The 15,582-nt window shown below is 36.9% G+C and overlaps 2 protein-coding genes across 9 annotated transcripts; one reads left to right on the top strand and one right to left on the bottom strand.

The window, feature by feature from the left end:
- Positions 1 to 2,429: 2,429 nt before the first annotated feature.
- Positions 2,430 to 11,636, top strand: LOC148873992 (putative isoprenylcysteine alpha-carbonyl methylesterase ICME). Of its 8 annotated transcripts, none has more exons than XR_016105412.1 (7): positions 2,500 to 2,671; positions 3,009 to 3,080; positions 3,287 to 3,356; positions 3,487 to 3,547; positions 4,706 to 4,807; positions 4,888 to 5,024; positions 11,376 to 11,636. XR_016105412.1 is itself a non-coding variant. In XM_088965841.1 (6 exons), exons 3-6 carry the CDS (start codon positions 3,335 to 3,337, stop codon positions 4,964 to 4,966), a joined length of 264 nt encoding a protein of 87 aa, XP_088821967.1. In that variant the 5' UTR covers positions 2,505 to 2,671; positions 3,004 to 3,080; positions 3,287 to 3,334; the 3' UTR covers positions 4,967 to 5,188. The 8 variants fall into 8 exon arrangements, 1 of the variants encoding a protein (XP_088821967.1); XR_016105411.1 differs by having other exon boundaries at positions 2,505 to 2,671; positions 3,004 to 3,080; XR_016105414.1 differs by having other exon boundaries at positions 2,505 to 2,671; positions 3,004 to 3,080; positions 3,487 to 3,566.
- Positions 11,637 to 11,662: 26 nt separating this feature from the next.
- On the bottom strand, positions 11,663 to 14,060 carry LOC148873991 (uncharacterized protein At4g08330, chloroplastic-like). The gene is made up of 2 exons (XM_088965840.1): positions 13,712 to 14,060; positions 11,663 to 12,626 (listed from the first exon to the last, which is right to left on the bottom strand). The coding sequence occupies exons 1-2, from the start codon at positions 13,843 to 13,845 to the stop codon at positions 12,227 to 12,229; spliced, it is 534 nt and encodes a 177-aa protein (XP_088821966.1). The 5' UTR covers positions 13,846 to 14,060; the 3' UTR covers positions 11,663 to 12,226.
- Between the last annotated feature and the right edge of the window lie 1,522 nt (positions 14,061 to 15,582).

The raw sequence follows: 15,582 nt of genomic DNA, 5'->3' as shown, positions 1-15,582 counted from the left end.
CTTTTACATTTCTATCAATTAGTTTTAAAATTTCATTATAATTTTATATTTTATTAATAGTTATAGATTAACTAATTAATTAGGTAGAGATGTCAATCGATTTGCCTCAATCCTAACCTTAATTAGCTAGAAGTATCCGATACATAAGGGTGTAAATGGATCATATTAATCCGAGATCTAACCTTATTCTGTCAAACTCGGATCTCATAGTTTGGATCTTCAAATAGGATCAGATAAGATTCAATCATAAATCAAATCGGATTCGGATCACCCCTATCCGACCCAAGAAGATCTGATCCAAAATTTATGTGATTTATTTATATAAATACATTTAATATATATCAATATATGTTATTTGTTTATATTGCACTTTTGTAAGTATATTATATTATATATTTTTTATAAAATAATGTATATATGATCAAAATAGTTGACTTGTATTTTTTGTGTTTCTTTATTTAAATTGTTATACTTTGTCTTTTAATAATTTATTTATTTTTTAAATCAGATCGAATCAGCATATCTGAATATTTGACGGTATCATCATATTCGAATTCAAATATACGCTTATGAGATCCAATACAACTGGATCTCCCCTTAGCGGTGTTAGATCAAGTTCAAATATACATTGATTCAAATCCAATCCGGTTTGTTTGCATCCCTACCTACACCTAATCCATTGACATTCGTATTTTTTGCTATACAAATATCAAGTCTTTTATAAATACATTTAATATATATCAATATATGTTATTTGTTTATATTGCACTTTTGTAAGTATATTATATTATTTATTTTTTATAAAATAATGTATTTATATGATCAAAATAGTTGACTTGTATGTTTTGTGTTTCTTTATTTAAATTGGTATATTTTATGTGTTTTAATAATTTATTTATTTATTTTTAAAAATCAGATCGAATCAGCATATCTGAATATTTGACGGTATCATCATATTCAAATTCAAATATACGCTTACGAGATCCAATACAACCGGATCTCTCCAAAGCGGTGTTAGATCAGGTTCAAATATACCTTGATTCAAATCCAATCCGGTCTATTTGCATCCCTACCTACACCTAATCCATTGACATTCATATTTTTTGCTATACAAATATCAAGGGTGGAGCCAAGGGACCCATGGCCCCCCTATGCCCTAGACCTAGAAATCCATACTTTTGAAAGTCTATTTTCCCCCTCCCCCACCCCCTACCCTAATGATGGTCCCTTCTGAATGGCGAATCCTAATTTGATCGGGTTACATAAATACATCATTTGAATCCAAGATAATCATATCGGATGTTGGATCAGGCCTCGGATTTTTGGATATCATTGATAGGTCTACATGGGCCCACACTTGAAAACCAACCCTACAATCCCATTAGTTTGAGACAAAAAAAAAATTTATTTAATTTTTTGCTTTCTAGCAATGTTTTAAAAATGACCTAGAACCGAAATCGTTATGGTCACTAGTTTTTGGATCGACGGTTCAACTATCTGGCTCGAACGGATGGCCCACTCTAACAATAAAAAAAAAAAAAAAACTAAAATAAAAAGACCAAAAACCATTGAAGGTCAACGGTTCAACCCCCTAGGTTACCAGGTCGTTGCCCAATTCAATGGCTTTAAGCTAGGGATCGGGATTGGGGTAAAACGAAATTAGCTGCTTGGACGATTCGTGAGTTGAATGGTCCAATTGTCCAAGTCAACGACAGTTCAAAAACCATGCTTTCTAGTACGAGTAAACTCAAATGCTTGACCTACCCAGGCCCACACCCATAGGCTTAGAGGTGTAAATTCAGTTGTGCTACCTGTGGTAGCCTGGCTTGCCACGAGGGTATGTGTTGTGTTGGGCCTAGGGTTTTAGGTCTGTGGGCCAGGCTAGCACGACATGGCCAAGTTGGTCGTGTCGCCCACAGCCCGCGTGTTGGCACTTCCTATATGTACTATTTATATATATTTATATATAATAAATAATATATTATATAAATTATAATTATATAATAATATATTAATAAAATAAATAATTATTTTCAATTTTATTATAATAAGTTATTTTATTTTTATATATATAAGCAATTGTATACATCAAAATTCATATAAAATAAAAAATTTAAGTTTTTTTTTTAATTTTTTTAAATAAATAGGCAAAAATAACTTTAACCCGGTCCATAGCCCAGCTTAACCCACGGGCCAGCCCAGCCTACGGCACGACACGACACGGCATGGGCTCGCACGGGCTCGGACCGTGAGCCATGCCAGGCCAACTCCAAAATATTCAAACAAATAAATAAATTTAACATTGATAAGTTTGGATGCCGACCCTGCCCCAGTGTCACAAGTGACTAGCCCCGTGACACCAGCCCACACCTAGAACCCGATCCTACGGTGGTTCAAATTTAAAAATAAAAACCTAATTAAAATTAATTGGCCCGCGCGCGGGAAGAAAGAGAAAGGGAGAGAACAGAGCATTAGAAAAACAAAAACATAGAGAATGAAGGAGAGTATAGAGAGAGAGAGAGAGAGAGAGGAGGTGCTATTGCTGTTGCATTCATTGCAAGAAAGGGAGAACGAAGAGAAAGGGAGGTGCTGCAATCGCTGCTGCATTCAAGTCAGAAATATTAAAACCTAAAAATTTATTGGCTGAACAAAGAAGAGAAAGGAAGAGGAGGTATTTTTTACTCTGTTATTTCCGCTCTTGTTATGTTTTCTATTCTTTGTTCTCTTTCAAATGCACCGGAAAATATTAAAACCTAAAATTTTCGCTCTTTGTTTTTATCCTCCTCTTTATTAGTGGTAACTAAGATAATTAAATCTTTCCAGATGTACTTTAGAGAGTAGATAATAAGAGATTGACTTTTGAGGGATTTGATTTCTTGAAAAAGAGAATCTCTGAAATATATTATAATGTTTTTTTCACCAACATAAATAGTTTTCTATAACTTGAAATTTCGTTTAATTTGTGATTGTTGTTTGACATTCTGATCACTTATTTTTGTTCAGGGTAGGCTACCAGTGGATTATAAGATTTTTTGCCCTTGGTTGTTATGCAATGCTACTTATTCCTAGTTTTATTCAAGGTGTGTTTTTTATGAGGCTCGGTTGCTTTGACATTTTTCATTCATCAGTGTTGGTCACTAGCAGCTATTCTGGTCCCTATGATTGGCCATCGAGTATATATATATATATATATATATTTTTTTTTTATGAAAATTAGACCTTATGTGGGTCATAGTTCTTGTGTAGGATTTGCCTTTGTATATCTAATGTGTTTAGTTGTTGGCAGTTGGGTATTGCTATTTTTTCTCAAGTCAGGTCCATAGAGGTATAGTTTATGGAGATCAACCAAGAAATAGGTATCTTTTATTTCTCTGGTTTATGTTTGTTTTCCGATTTATTGGATGCAATAACTTATATGTGCTTTTATATTTGAAGGATCCTGTCATAGATTGCTCACAAGTCATAATGCCATTTCTTTTTCTGCAGGCTTGATCTGTATTTACCTAAAAATAGCAATGGGAAAAACCAGTTGTGGCATTTGTAACAGGTGGAGCCTGGATTATTGGGTTAGTGCTTTTTAAAGCATGTATACCCTCTCTCTTATTTGTTTTTAGTTTTTAGGAGGGGTATTAGGGTAGCAATTATCAAAGATTTCTTGAGCACTTCAATCCTAGAATGGAGTGAAATGGAATGATTGCAGTGCCAAGGTGGAAATGTCCAAAAACTTTGAGTGGACTGTGTACCCATGTGTCTATGGATATATGCAACTTATTATTTATAACTTGCAACTGATTGATAAAATTTTAGAAGAAGAATAATATCAATATTAAAATTATAATAATTTGGAAGTATATATTAGTCATCTAGCATTTTATTTTTGGTTTGTTATTTTATTTCTAGGCTTATTTTCATTTTGATTTGGTTTAGTGCTGGTGGTCCATTGTTAATGATATCTTCCACAAGAGGATGGCTCCAGATGTAACTTGATCCGAAGAGAAAAACTTGTTAATTCTGAGCTTAAGAATCAAGACCAGCAAGCTTGTCTTGTCACACTCACTAATAGCGGGTTGAGCATCTATAATGGACACATCACATTCACCAATATAGTAGCATAGACCTGGTGGAAACTGTAAATTATAATCTCTAGAAACATAATGGGAAAGCAGCAGAAAAATCCCCCTGTTGGTTTGTTCCATACATCTAGAATTCTATGTTCTACCAGTATTAGAAAACCCAAGGGTATCCCTAATTTTCCAAATCCTGGAATTCTATGTTCCACCACTTGATGACCATTTTGCATTGTGTGATCTGTATTTGTTTGATATACCTACAAATCATCAGTATTTTGACCATATGAGTGACTGGTTGCTACTTCCAACCCCAAGAAAATGGTTTTTTTTTAACTCCAAGATGTATATAGGGAGCATCTTGGTCCTTATCTTTTTGACAAGAGTAGGTCTGCTATGACAGTCTCCGACAGTGCTGCCTACAAAAGAGTAAATGTTGTACTTAAATTAAACATTTTCATTCTATACACATGCAATTTCCTAAACATTTTCACAAAACACAATGAAGAAAGAATTTAGATAAATCTTTATCGTATTTTATTTGGAACTGGTGTCTTAAATACTTGTCCCTTATCATTGTTAGTATCCATGCATATAACTGTATAATGTTACAATTCTCATGGTTTTTATGTGCACAGAAATTTTCCCCAGGGGACTATCAGTGACATAGTGAAAGATGCTTCTCAAGGGATCTCATTTGTGTGCAATGATATTTCTGAATATGGAGGTGACCTCAATAGGTAAAACATTCTCATGCTTTATCATGTGAATTTCATTCTCACTGAATGCCACATTATCTTATTTATGTGCTACCATGTAGTATTTATTTTGAGACAATAAGCTGGTGCACATATTGCTTCTTGTGCCCTCCTGGAGCAAGCAACAAAAGAAGCTGGTGAAGGAGAGCACATCCTGGTGTGTTTCGTAGATAAAAGCTTATTTCGATTAGTCTGGAGGGTAAATATTCACTGATGTTCTTGCCATTAATTTCTATGTTTGTCTGTGTTGGTTTTCTGATGCAAGTTACTTCCTAATTATGTAAACTTGTAAGTCCTCCTTTGTTCCATTTACCCCATTTTCTTCTTTTTTTTAATCATTGAACAAGAACCGTACAACTTGAGTTGACGAAGTACAAACCTCTCATTTTGCACAAAGTAGAGAGTGGCGATGATTCATTTATTCTTCAAAAGGTGAAGATAGTCATGTGTGAGTGGTGTGGTAAGGCTAAGTATGGTGGTTTCCTTGAAGGACGAAGAAAGGATGGGAGCAAGGGTAGACTACGAGCTTCTATTGACAGAGTTGTGTCTCCGTTATAATTCATACCTCCTTTTATAAGGAGAGATCCTGAGGTCTTGAAGGGAAGGAACCAAAAGGATTTGATTCCTATTTGGAAAGGGGATCTTTGATTCGGTGTCGATTGTTAGAAGAGTATTGCTAAGGGTTCGCCACGTGTCTAATGAGATTTCTCCAGAACGAAGTTTCCTTTCGTCTAAGGATTCTCATAATACATGTGTGTTACTTTTTTTTTGCGGGTTTCCTATACTGACATGGCATGGGTGACATCAAAGCTAGTCTGACGTTTCCTACTTAATCCTACTAGGTGTCCTATCTCGAGCGATTTTGGCTAATCATTGTATTTTCGTTAATCGCCAATCTATGATGGCTTTGAACTCATCGTAGGTCTGTTGTGGCTTTGAGCTCATCGTAGGTTTGTGGTGGTTTTGAGCTCATTGCAAATCTGTGGTAGCTTTGAGCTCATTGCAGGTTCATACTGAGTTGTGAACTCGCCGCATGTGTTTGTAGCTTTGGTTTGGTATCTTCATTACCACCGTGGTCATGGTGAACAACATGTACATACACCATGAATTAAGAGAGACCTTAGACCAAAGAACTTATCTAAGGGCCCATTTGGCTCGTCTTTTTGAGATCTTCTTGTAGCTCTGATAGTCAAAAGACGCATTGAGCTTTTGGCATAAGATCTGGGCAGCCTGAAGACAGTTTGATAGATGACCGTCTTTCTGTGCATTTGCCACGTCTTTTTGTGCAAGATTAAAACGTGAAAGACGCGGGAAGCTTCATTTGAAACTTCCCAAAATCAGCTCGAAATGGGCTTCTCACGTCTTTTTGGCAGCTAAATCTTTCGTGAGCCAAACGGGAATAGACCAAAAATTGGTCTTCCCAACATATAAACAGTCGAAAGACCACGCGGAAAGATGTGCCAAATGGTCCTTGATTTAAATGCTTGTAAAACGGGTCTCACCTCTATGCACCATAGAGGGAAAGAAAGTCCAAGAAGTTTTAAGATGGTAAGCTTAGAGCCACAAACCAGCTGGGGATGACTCCTACCAAACCTGTTCATGGGCCGAGCCGGGCCGGGCTCGGGTTGGGCTTTTACTCTTCATTAATGGAAATTTGTTAGGCCTGAGCCCGGCTCGACCAACGGACCTACAACTTGGGCCCGAGCCCGTCCCTGATAAAAAGTCTAAAGCCCAAGCTCGAGCCCGAAGCCCGATTGTGTTCGCCGATGAATGTGTTCACTGGTGATTGTGTTCATGGGAACTGAGTTCGCAGTGACTGTGGTCTATGAGCTGGGAGCCTGCGACCTGCGATTTTAAGTTTAACAATGATCAGTTCACGTCTAAGAGAGAGAGAGAGAGAGAGAGAGAGAGAGAGAGAGAGAGCTCTCCGTCGCAGTCGGTGCCTATATTCGTCGCCTCGTCGTCACCGGTGTCTGAGATTTGAAAGAGAAGTGAGATTTGAGAAGAGGAATGAGAGTCAGAGAGAGAGAGAGAGAGAGATGACTCACCGCCGGAGTTGTTGTGCTTGTGAACGTTCGCCACCTCATAGGCTGCCTGAGAGTGTGAGGATGAGAAGTTGAGAACTAGGATGTGGAGACTGGAGAAGAATAGTTCGGCTGGAAAAAGAAAGAGGTGAAAAAAAGAGGTGAAAAAAAGAGGGGGTCTTCAACTAGGGTTTTTAGGTTTAGTTATAGGTCAGGCCAGCTATTTTGGCAAATCCTGAGCTCGTCTCGAATTTATTTCGGGCTGGGCTTTTTGGCCCGAGGTTAAGCTCGCGGGCCCATAAATGAACAGGTCTAACTCCTACCATGTATGTCGCCCCTTGTAAGAAATCTAACTCTTCGAAATCCACCGAAGACAATAACAAGTTGGTTGCAGAAATTGATCCATAGCTTAGATATAGCTACGAGAGGAACTTTCAGTTTCTTTAAAGGGTGTTCAGCATTGACACCATTGTGAAAGAAGAGAGGGAATGAGAGAGAAAGAAAGAAAACTCTTTCAAGAGAAAAGGATCGTGGCACTAGAATTGCAAGAAACCCAGATAAGAAAAGCAAGAGTAGGTAAACCAGGCCCAACAAATTAAAAATCTGGGATTTTCATGTTTTGAGTTCTCGTGATCTTTCGAGGTGGCTATGGAGTTCTATAATTCAACAGAGGTCCCTATTTTCCGCCTCGGAACTTCTGCTGCAAGTGGCGTCGCCGATACCGATTTCGCACTATGTATTGGGATCTCTATTTGTTGTGATTGTATTTTGGCTATGGAGTTCCGGAATTCAACAGAGGTTCCTGATTTCGCGTTGGAGCTTCTGCTGCAAGCGGCGTCGCTGATACCGATTTCGCACCATTTACAGGGATCTCTCTTCGTTTTAGTGGTATTTTTGTATATTTTCTTGGAGTTTCATTTTGTTAGAGATCTCTTGCATGGTTTTAGGGGGATCAAAAGAGGGAATGAGAAAAAGAGCAAGAAGAAGAAGAGATGGTGGAGAAATGCTCACCTTTCCTGGAAATGGAAGTAGACCAGCGATGCAAGGCCCAGTAACGGTCAGGACGGTGTCTATTGCTGGAACCGGGTTTGCAGGGGAGCAATATCTGGGCTGCTGTACATAATAAAGAGCATAAGCGGGTCGACCACGCGATCCACCACACCTTTTTCGCTCTGCTCTCGTTTCAAGGTTGAGGACGATGAATAGTTATTAAGAAGGGTATTTTGGGAATTTAAAAATATTAATCGTGTCACATATGACAGGAGTGAAAGGGAAACAGTAGGTAAAATATGTAAAGGTAAAGTTAGTCAATTAACTATACATATATTATACCATATGTATATACATATATGGTACATATTTTATAATATTTACCATTAGACTTTCACAGCCAAGGTTTGGATTCAGGTACGGGTTGGTTTATCCTACGCGAAATCCCCATTATGTGTGGGCTTGGTGTGAATCGATGAGCTAGGCCTAGCCTGGAAGAAAATAACCAGCTTAACCCAAAAATTGAACTTTATTACATTCCCAAGTAAAATGAGCCTTATTACATTTCCAATTGAGCCATTATTGTTTTATTATATTAATTAAATTTTAATATTTTTATATGAAATGCAAATGGTTTGCTTTTACTATTATTATTAATTTTAATTTTTCTATCAATATTAGTTATTTTTAAATGGAATTCAAATGTATTTTAATTTTAGATTGAACTACTATTTTTATTAATCTCTTAGTTTTTTTAGTGGGGCTCCTTTTTATTAACTTTACTAGTTTTTATTTGTTGAACTCAATCACGTAATACAATGTAGTGCCTTCAACTTGTCATTGAACCAGACGGTTGAGCCATCACCCTACCACAATTCTAGGTCCGGTTCTCCTAAACCTAGGATTGTTAAAAATCCACTAACATGGACAAAAAACATTCAACCTAGGACATTGAACCATTGACCCATTTGACCTGGTCACTAGGCCACAAGTTGCACACTAAATGTGTATACAAACTTCGAGAGGCCATAACTTTGTGCTTACAAGCATACCCTCCCTTGCGGGCTAGGATAGGCATGCATTGAACTTGAAGAATTAGGCCCATGTTCGACACTAAAATTTGTGCACCTGATGCAATCCCAAGTTGAGTTCAAATGATCACCCCTAGTAGGGGTGTCCATAAAAAATCGAAAAACCGAACCGAATAAAGTAAGCTGAATCGCAAAATGCAGTTAATTGAACCAATCAGTTAGGAATTTTGAAAAACTGAAGGGCCGGTTTGGTTTTTAGTTAACCTACAAAAAAACCAATGGTTAACTAAACCAACTAGTATATATATTTTATATATTTTTAATATGTCACATATAAATATATATTCATTATATATATAAATATATACTTATATTATATTTATAATGATCTATTTATAAACATATATATATTATATATTTTTCAAATATTTATAATATATTATATATCATTTATTATTTATTATATAATATTATACATATATTTATATAATATATGTTATAAATATAAAAAACCAAAAAATTGAAGAACCGAATCGGTCAAAAACCAAAACTGGCAAACCGGTTAACTAGTGGCACCAGTTCGATTTCAGTTTAGAGAATTGGGAAAATCAGTACCACCGGTTCGGTTTACAAAAAAGTGCCATGGTTCAATTAACCGAACCGTAGACACCCCTAATCCCTAGGAGGTGATCATGGGTTGGGTCGAGCCCAAATTGGGCTTTACACCTATAATAAGGGCTATAGTCTTGGCTTGGGGTCGAGCATGCATAGGCCTAGGTCAGGCTTGATTCTAGGCCTGTCTTTTATATATATAAAATATTTCAATTATATAGTATTTTATATTGAATAGCATATAAAAAAAGAAATTAGAGCCAACTAATTTTTTGTTATTTAGTGGAACAATTGAGAAGGGAGAGTATTAGTGGAGCGAGTTATTGAAGGAGAAAGGTTAATTGTATGATTAACGTGGAGAGAATCAAAGGAATTAATGAAAAAGAGAAGATCAAAGAAGAGAAATGAAAGTCTTAAAAGATGATGGACTAGTTGAATTGTTTTGTTCAATTTTTACAGAAAAGAAATAAAAATAAAAAAACCACATAATAGGAAGCGAGAGTGACTATCTGGTTAATTCTTTGAATCCCCACCTCTTCTCTTTTGTCTACAGTATCAGCTACATTTAATTTTAAGCTTCAATCCTTATCTTGGATTCTATGATTCTATCAACGAGGGGATCCAGATGCCCAATCATCAATCCAGAACTAGATCTGCATAACAGGATAGTACTTTCTATTGACATGCATGTCTGAGTGAATAAGGTTGTGTTTGCTACTGTTGGTGTTCCTATATGCAATGTTTTGAGTTAAAACACTGTTTGGCATCATATCAAAACAGCATTGACCAATCAAAACCCCATGAATTTGGATAAAATCCCATTCACCATTTCAACGGCACCATGATTGAACCCCACTTTTTACACTTGAAACACAGTACCACTGTACATATGTGATGCCGGTTGATTGGTTATAATTTTTTTTTTTCTGGTAGTCTTTCAGGGCATCATGATCAAACACTACTTTTTATAATTGAAACACAAAGACCACTGTACTATCAATGCTGATTGGTGAAAAATGTGTATTTTTCATCCATTGTTGAGACTTTGCTTGTTACAGCTAGAAACATAAAATTGATGTTTCTTGAAAGTTGAAACAGCCCCTAAGATGATTTTCCACGTAAAGTATTTTATGACTGTTTTATGTCAAAACAGACTCCAACCAAATAGAAAACTTACCCTTAACTCAAATTTCCTACTTGCACTGATGTGGCAGCATGTGTACTTGAAATGCTACAGTAGCAAACAGCCCATTTGGGAAGGGTGCAAATACAAATATATACAATGCAAAATCTTGTATACAGTATTTCTAGACCTTGTATTTGCATTGTAAGAATACAAATGTACAGTGTAAAACCTTGTATACTTTATTTCTAAACCCTGTATTTTCGCTATACATATTTGTATTTGATGTGTCATTTTTTTCTCCCAACTACACAATATTTTTCTTAGTAACAACCAATCTACATAACATTTTTCTCTTCAATGTCTACTCCAACGCAATGGGTTCGACTATGATGCTGAAAAGACATGATACCTGAAAAAACCATAACCAATCACTGGCAAGCATCACAAAAGTGGTAGCCAATCAGGTGGGTTTTCATCAAAATTTACAGGGGCGTTTGATTGGTCAAAGCCTTTCCGGTATTATGTCATTACAGCATCATAGATTCATAGGTTTTCCTTTTCAAGTATATGATGTTAGAATCCTTTTACCCAAAAAGAAATAATAAAAACAAGTATATGATGTTAGAATTCAAAATTTTCTAATTCCAATTTTCATGTCCATATGCATGTGATATTGCCTGTAGGAGCAATGCATCCAAGGCAACCTTAGCATTTTAAATAAAAAGAAGCATGGGCAACAATGGTAATTACAATTTCCTTTCTTTCAGTTGTGTGGCTAGCAGTTAAACAGGGCAGGGACCAAGTGCAGAAAGCAAAAGTAAATAAACTACAACTTTGAAGATGAAGGACAAGGGAGTTAGAACCATGGTTCAAAGTATGGCCACACTCGATATTCATTTTTCATGTATCGGCAACCTCACAAACAGATGTATGACAGGTTCTAACAGACAAATCGATGCCTACCCAAATTGTCTTCAAACATTAGTATGATGTAGCAAACTTGTTCATTTAAACAAATCTTAAGAAAAGAGATTGCTTATAATAAGTCAGGTTCTAACAGACAAATTGATGCCTACCCATTCCAAACATACTCAATTATGACATCTTCACAAGCCCCTCACATTTGGGGATAAATTCAGATTTGATCCCTTTAACTTTTATCTTTAATCATCTATAAACGGAAACTAAAAGCAAAACTTGTAGTAAGTTTGAGTGTCTGTACATAAAACCATACATGATAATTAAAAGATGATCAATGAGAACACAAGACCTTACCACTCACTCCTATCACAAAAGCATTGTTGAATGCTGGTTCTCATTGCTGCCAATGTCATCCAACATACAAGCACTCCAAGTAGAAATACTGATGCATGCTAGTAACAATCGTGTCCATAAATAGCAAGTTCTGAGTGATGCCTATTAAGGATATCATGCCGAAGAGGACCTTGATAATGCAGTTGAATGACCAAAATAACACCTTTTGCATGGTTCAGCAATCAAGGAACTCGATTACAAACTAAAGATAACCTCTCTATAATCTTCAACATCTGGAATGGTTGTTTGAACTATGAAGGTTCTTCAGAGGAGACAGAATATGTGATGAACCTTCTCATATGCATCACATGAAAAGAGGAACACCAGATTCTTCAGAAGAGGAAGGCTGTAAGGAACGAATTTTGACATCATACTTTCGACAAAAAGAAACCCCACTCCCTGAGCTTGAATCTGATCCATCTAGTACAGAGGGGTAAGAGAAAGTATTGTCTTCATAAGCATGACCAACAAGGTTCCCACATTTACGACACAGAAGCTTTGTTCTTCGGCGAAGCAAACCCCATGAGTGCTTGGAGATGTAGTATGGCATGCATTGGAGCTCATCAACTTGAGTGAATCTGCTCTCATCAATTGATAAGAATGAAATAATCCCTCTCTTTATGGACTTCCCATATTTTGATCCTATTTTCGATGTATTACGGTTGGATGAGCTCAAATTTAATGCATACCCACAGGAACCACAGCTGTATAACATTGGCAATGGTTTATTACTACAGATTAAGAGCAAGCACCCATATAACTATCTATTCTGAATTAACGGAATAGACAAAATAATTTACATAATAACAAAATTACAACAAGTTAGGGGAATGAGCAAGTAATTGAAAGAGAAGCATTGGCTCCAAAAACCCCTACCAAGAAACAAGAGAAAAAAAACACACACAAACAAGTTGTAGTGAAATCAAGCCCATTTTACTCAAATTTCTAGTTCTCAAATATTTTGAATCACAACCAATTGAAACAGCCCTGAACAAGTAGATTAGTAGTTTAAAAGGTCAGAAAAGATTATGAGACTTTTCAATCCAGCCAATCACACCAGTACCTGATTCTTCAGTCACAAACTAGTGAAATGAAATCAACTATCAACCAGATCTCTTCAAAGGAGTTTAATTTCAATCATTTAACCATTAGCAATCACTCTGTTGAAGAATTTAGAACGTATTTACCATGTCTTCAAGAACACCCAAAGAAAAGTACTCAGACAAGATTCAAATAGTGTTATTTAGGAAGGAAGGATGAGATCAATTAAACAAATTAATTGTGCTTAGTAAGCCTTATTTGCTAAACCCGAAGTCATAAAAAGTTTAGTGAATCACATGCTAATTATCTCGTTTTCTGTCAACCCCACCACGCAATTATGTTATATCAAAGAATACCAATCAAACCCGCTCCAGAGTTTCAGAAACTTCACTGAAAACTTTCTCTATGAGCTTTTCGATCATTAGAAGACTCGATTCGCCAAAAAGGTCACTCTTTTAAGGATCTTGTAGGACAATTAACTGAAACTTACAAAATCAAGTTTAGATGCTGCACTTGAAATAGGTTATCTGAATCTAAACCCCAATCACCAATTCATCAAACAGTTATCTTTCAATACTGGGTGTGAATTCTACAGCGCAAACAAGCCCTAAAAATCAAAAACCCTTTTCCCATTAACGAAAACAAAATACAAAATCCAATAAAACAGACCAAAATGATACACGATCGAAGTGTTTAACCAGTCTATCAGGTTAAGAAGAAATAGTGGCGGAAACAGGAAGAACCTAACCTGTAACTCACATCTCTCATGGACGAAGAGAAGGAAAGACTTTGACTTCCATTAGAATAACTATCCCCAAGAAACATCTGGTACTTCCCTTTATCTTCAGAAGGCAACGACGACGGCGACGAGGCAGAGAACATCCGGTTGCAAGCGACGGAGGAGTAAAGCTTTATAAACTAGAAAGCGAAATCCGGAACTCTCGATGGACCACGAAGTGGAGATGTGGTTTGATCGTGCCGACGAAATCGGACGTGGGAATCGATTATCTGGCGGCTCGGATCGAATCAAATGATGGGAAAGTCGTTTGCCTTCGTTGCTTTCAGTGTCTCGGGCGCGGCTTTCAGTGTCTCTATCTGTTTGCGGGGTCCAATGGACAAATGATGGGAAAACGTGAAGTCTGACGTACACGTGTTGCCACGTGTCAGGCAGATGAGGGTTCTTTGGTCCCACATGAAAGGTATTTCACTATTTCTATTATGAACAATGAAGTCAATACTCAAGATTAAATGAGAGCCGTTAGATTTTACTTTCTTTCAAGATATTCAGATCAAATGGTATATAGTTTATGCATACGTTACATATTATTTATTGATTTTACGAATTAAATATATGATGCATCTTATCAATGTCTGCAGTTATGATCAAGTGGTTGGTAGACCATAAGAACAGTGTATCAATGATTTGAACAGGAATTTTATTTCTTGATTTATTGTACCTAAAAACCCAATCTGGATGCCGATCACAGTTTAACACACCAGTGTTTACTGTGGGCCCTATGTGGGACCCAGCTGTAATGAACACTGGCGTGTTCAACAGTGATAGGTCGTTCAGCTGGGTGTGTATGTTTTTGTCTCGGTTAATCCGCTCTCCTAAAAATCAATCTCGACTTGGATCGGGTCCGACCCAATAGCAGAATTTAAGATGATCTCATAAATCGTGATTCAAATTCAAATCCATTGGATATCCGAATATGATTGAATCTAATTCAAATTATAAAAATTTTAATAAATTAAAAGAAAAAATATAAAAATTTATATAAAGAAACAAAATACAAGTATTTTTCAATTTTTTTCGTGCCACTATGTGAACTCAAGTTGCGGCTTCCACTCATTTCAACTACACAAACGTAATTAGGAGAATGATAACCACCTAGTAGCTGCCAAAAAAAACCACTTGGATTGTGCAGGTTCAAAACCATCCCTAACGATCTTCTAGCCTCTGATATCGATGCCTTAAAAGACCTCTCATCCCTTTGTGATTCAACTGGGAAGACCTGCTTAAATGCCCTTTAGTGGAGAAGGAAAGAGACATCGCTAGTTTTCCCGTTGGGAGGTAAAAAGAAAGGATATCGAGGTTATACATCCAATTTCATAAGAGTTAGTGTTGGAATCACTTCTGATGCTGTTCAATTTGAGGTAGTTTTTGAACTGAGGTCATAGTCAAATAATCTTGTCAATTGGACAGAGTTGAGGTAGAAGAATGAAGCCATGCTTTAAGATCTGAAACCAAGAAAGCGGTTAGAGGCTCGAGGAATTATCCTTGAGTAGGTGCTCCGATACTCAAGTTAGTCGGGAATGGTGAGTGGTCGGGCCGAGCAGCTAGATAACGGTGCTGGTCCGAGCAAAGTAACGATATGATAGTCAAAAGTTGGATCCCTTACCTTGAGAGAGAGATACCTTTTCATAGCCGAAGATCTGTGTCCTAATCGGATGAGGCTTCCGGGGTTGTTGGGATGAGGTTGCTTGCCGAGGTCTTTGGGATAAGACCTAATCCCCAGTGAAATTGTCCTCATCCATATGACGATCTCCTATCTTGGTCGTGCTTATCCATATGACGTGGTGCCGACGTGGCCGAAGTGACAAGGCGGCCGCGGAAGT

The sequence above is a fragment of the Nelumbo lutea genome, chromosome 1 (genome assembly GCF_056320005.1).
Source record: "Nelumbo lutea isolate HS-2025 chromosome 1, American lotus-T2T, whole genome shotgun sequence".
NCBI classification, from domain to species: Eukaryota; Viridiplantae; Streptophyta; class Magnoliopsida; order Proteales; family Nelumbonaceae; genus Nelumbo; species Nelumbo lutea.
This window is presented reverse-complemented; position numbering and strand designations above follow the sequence as displayed.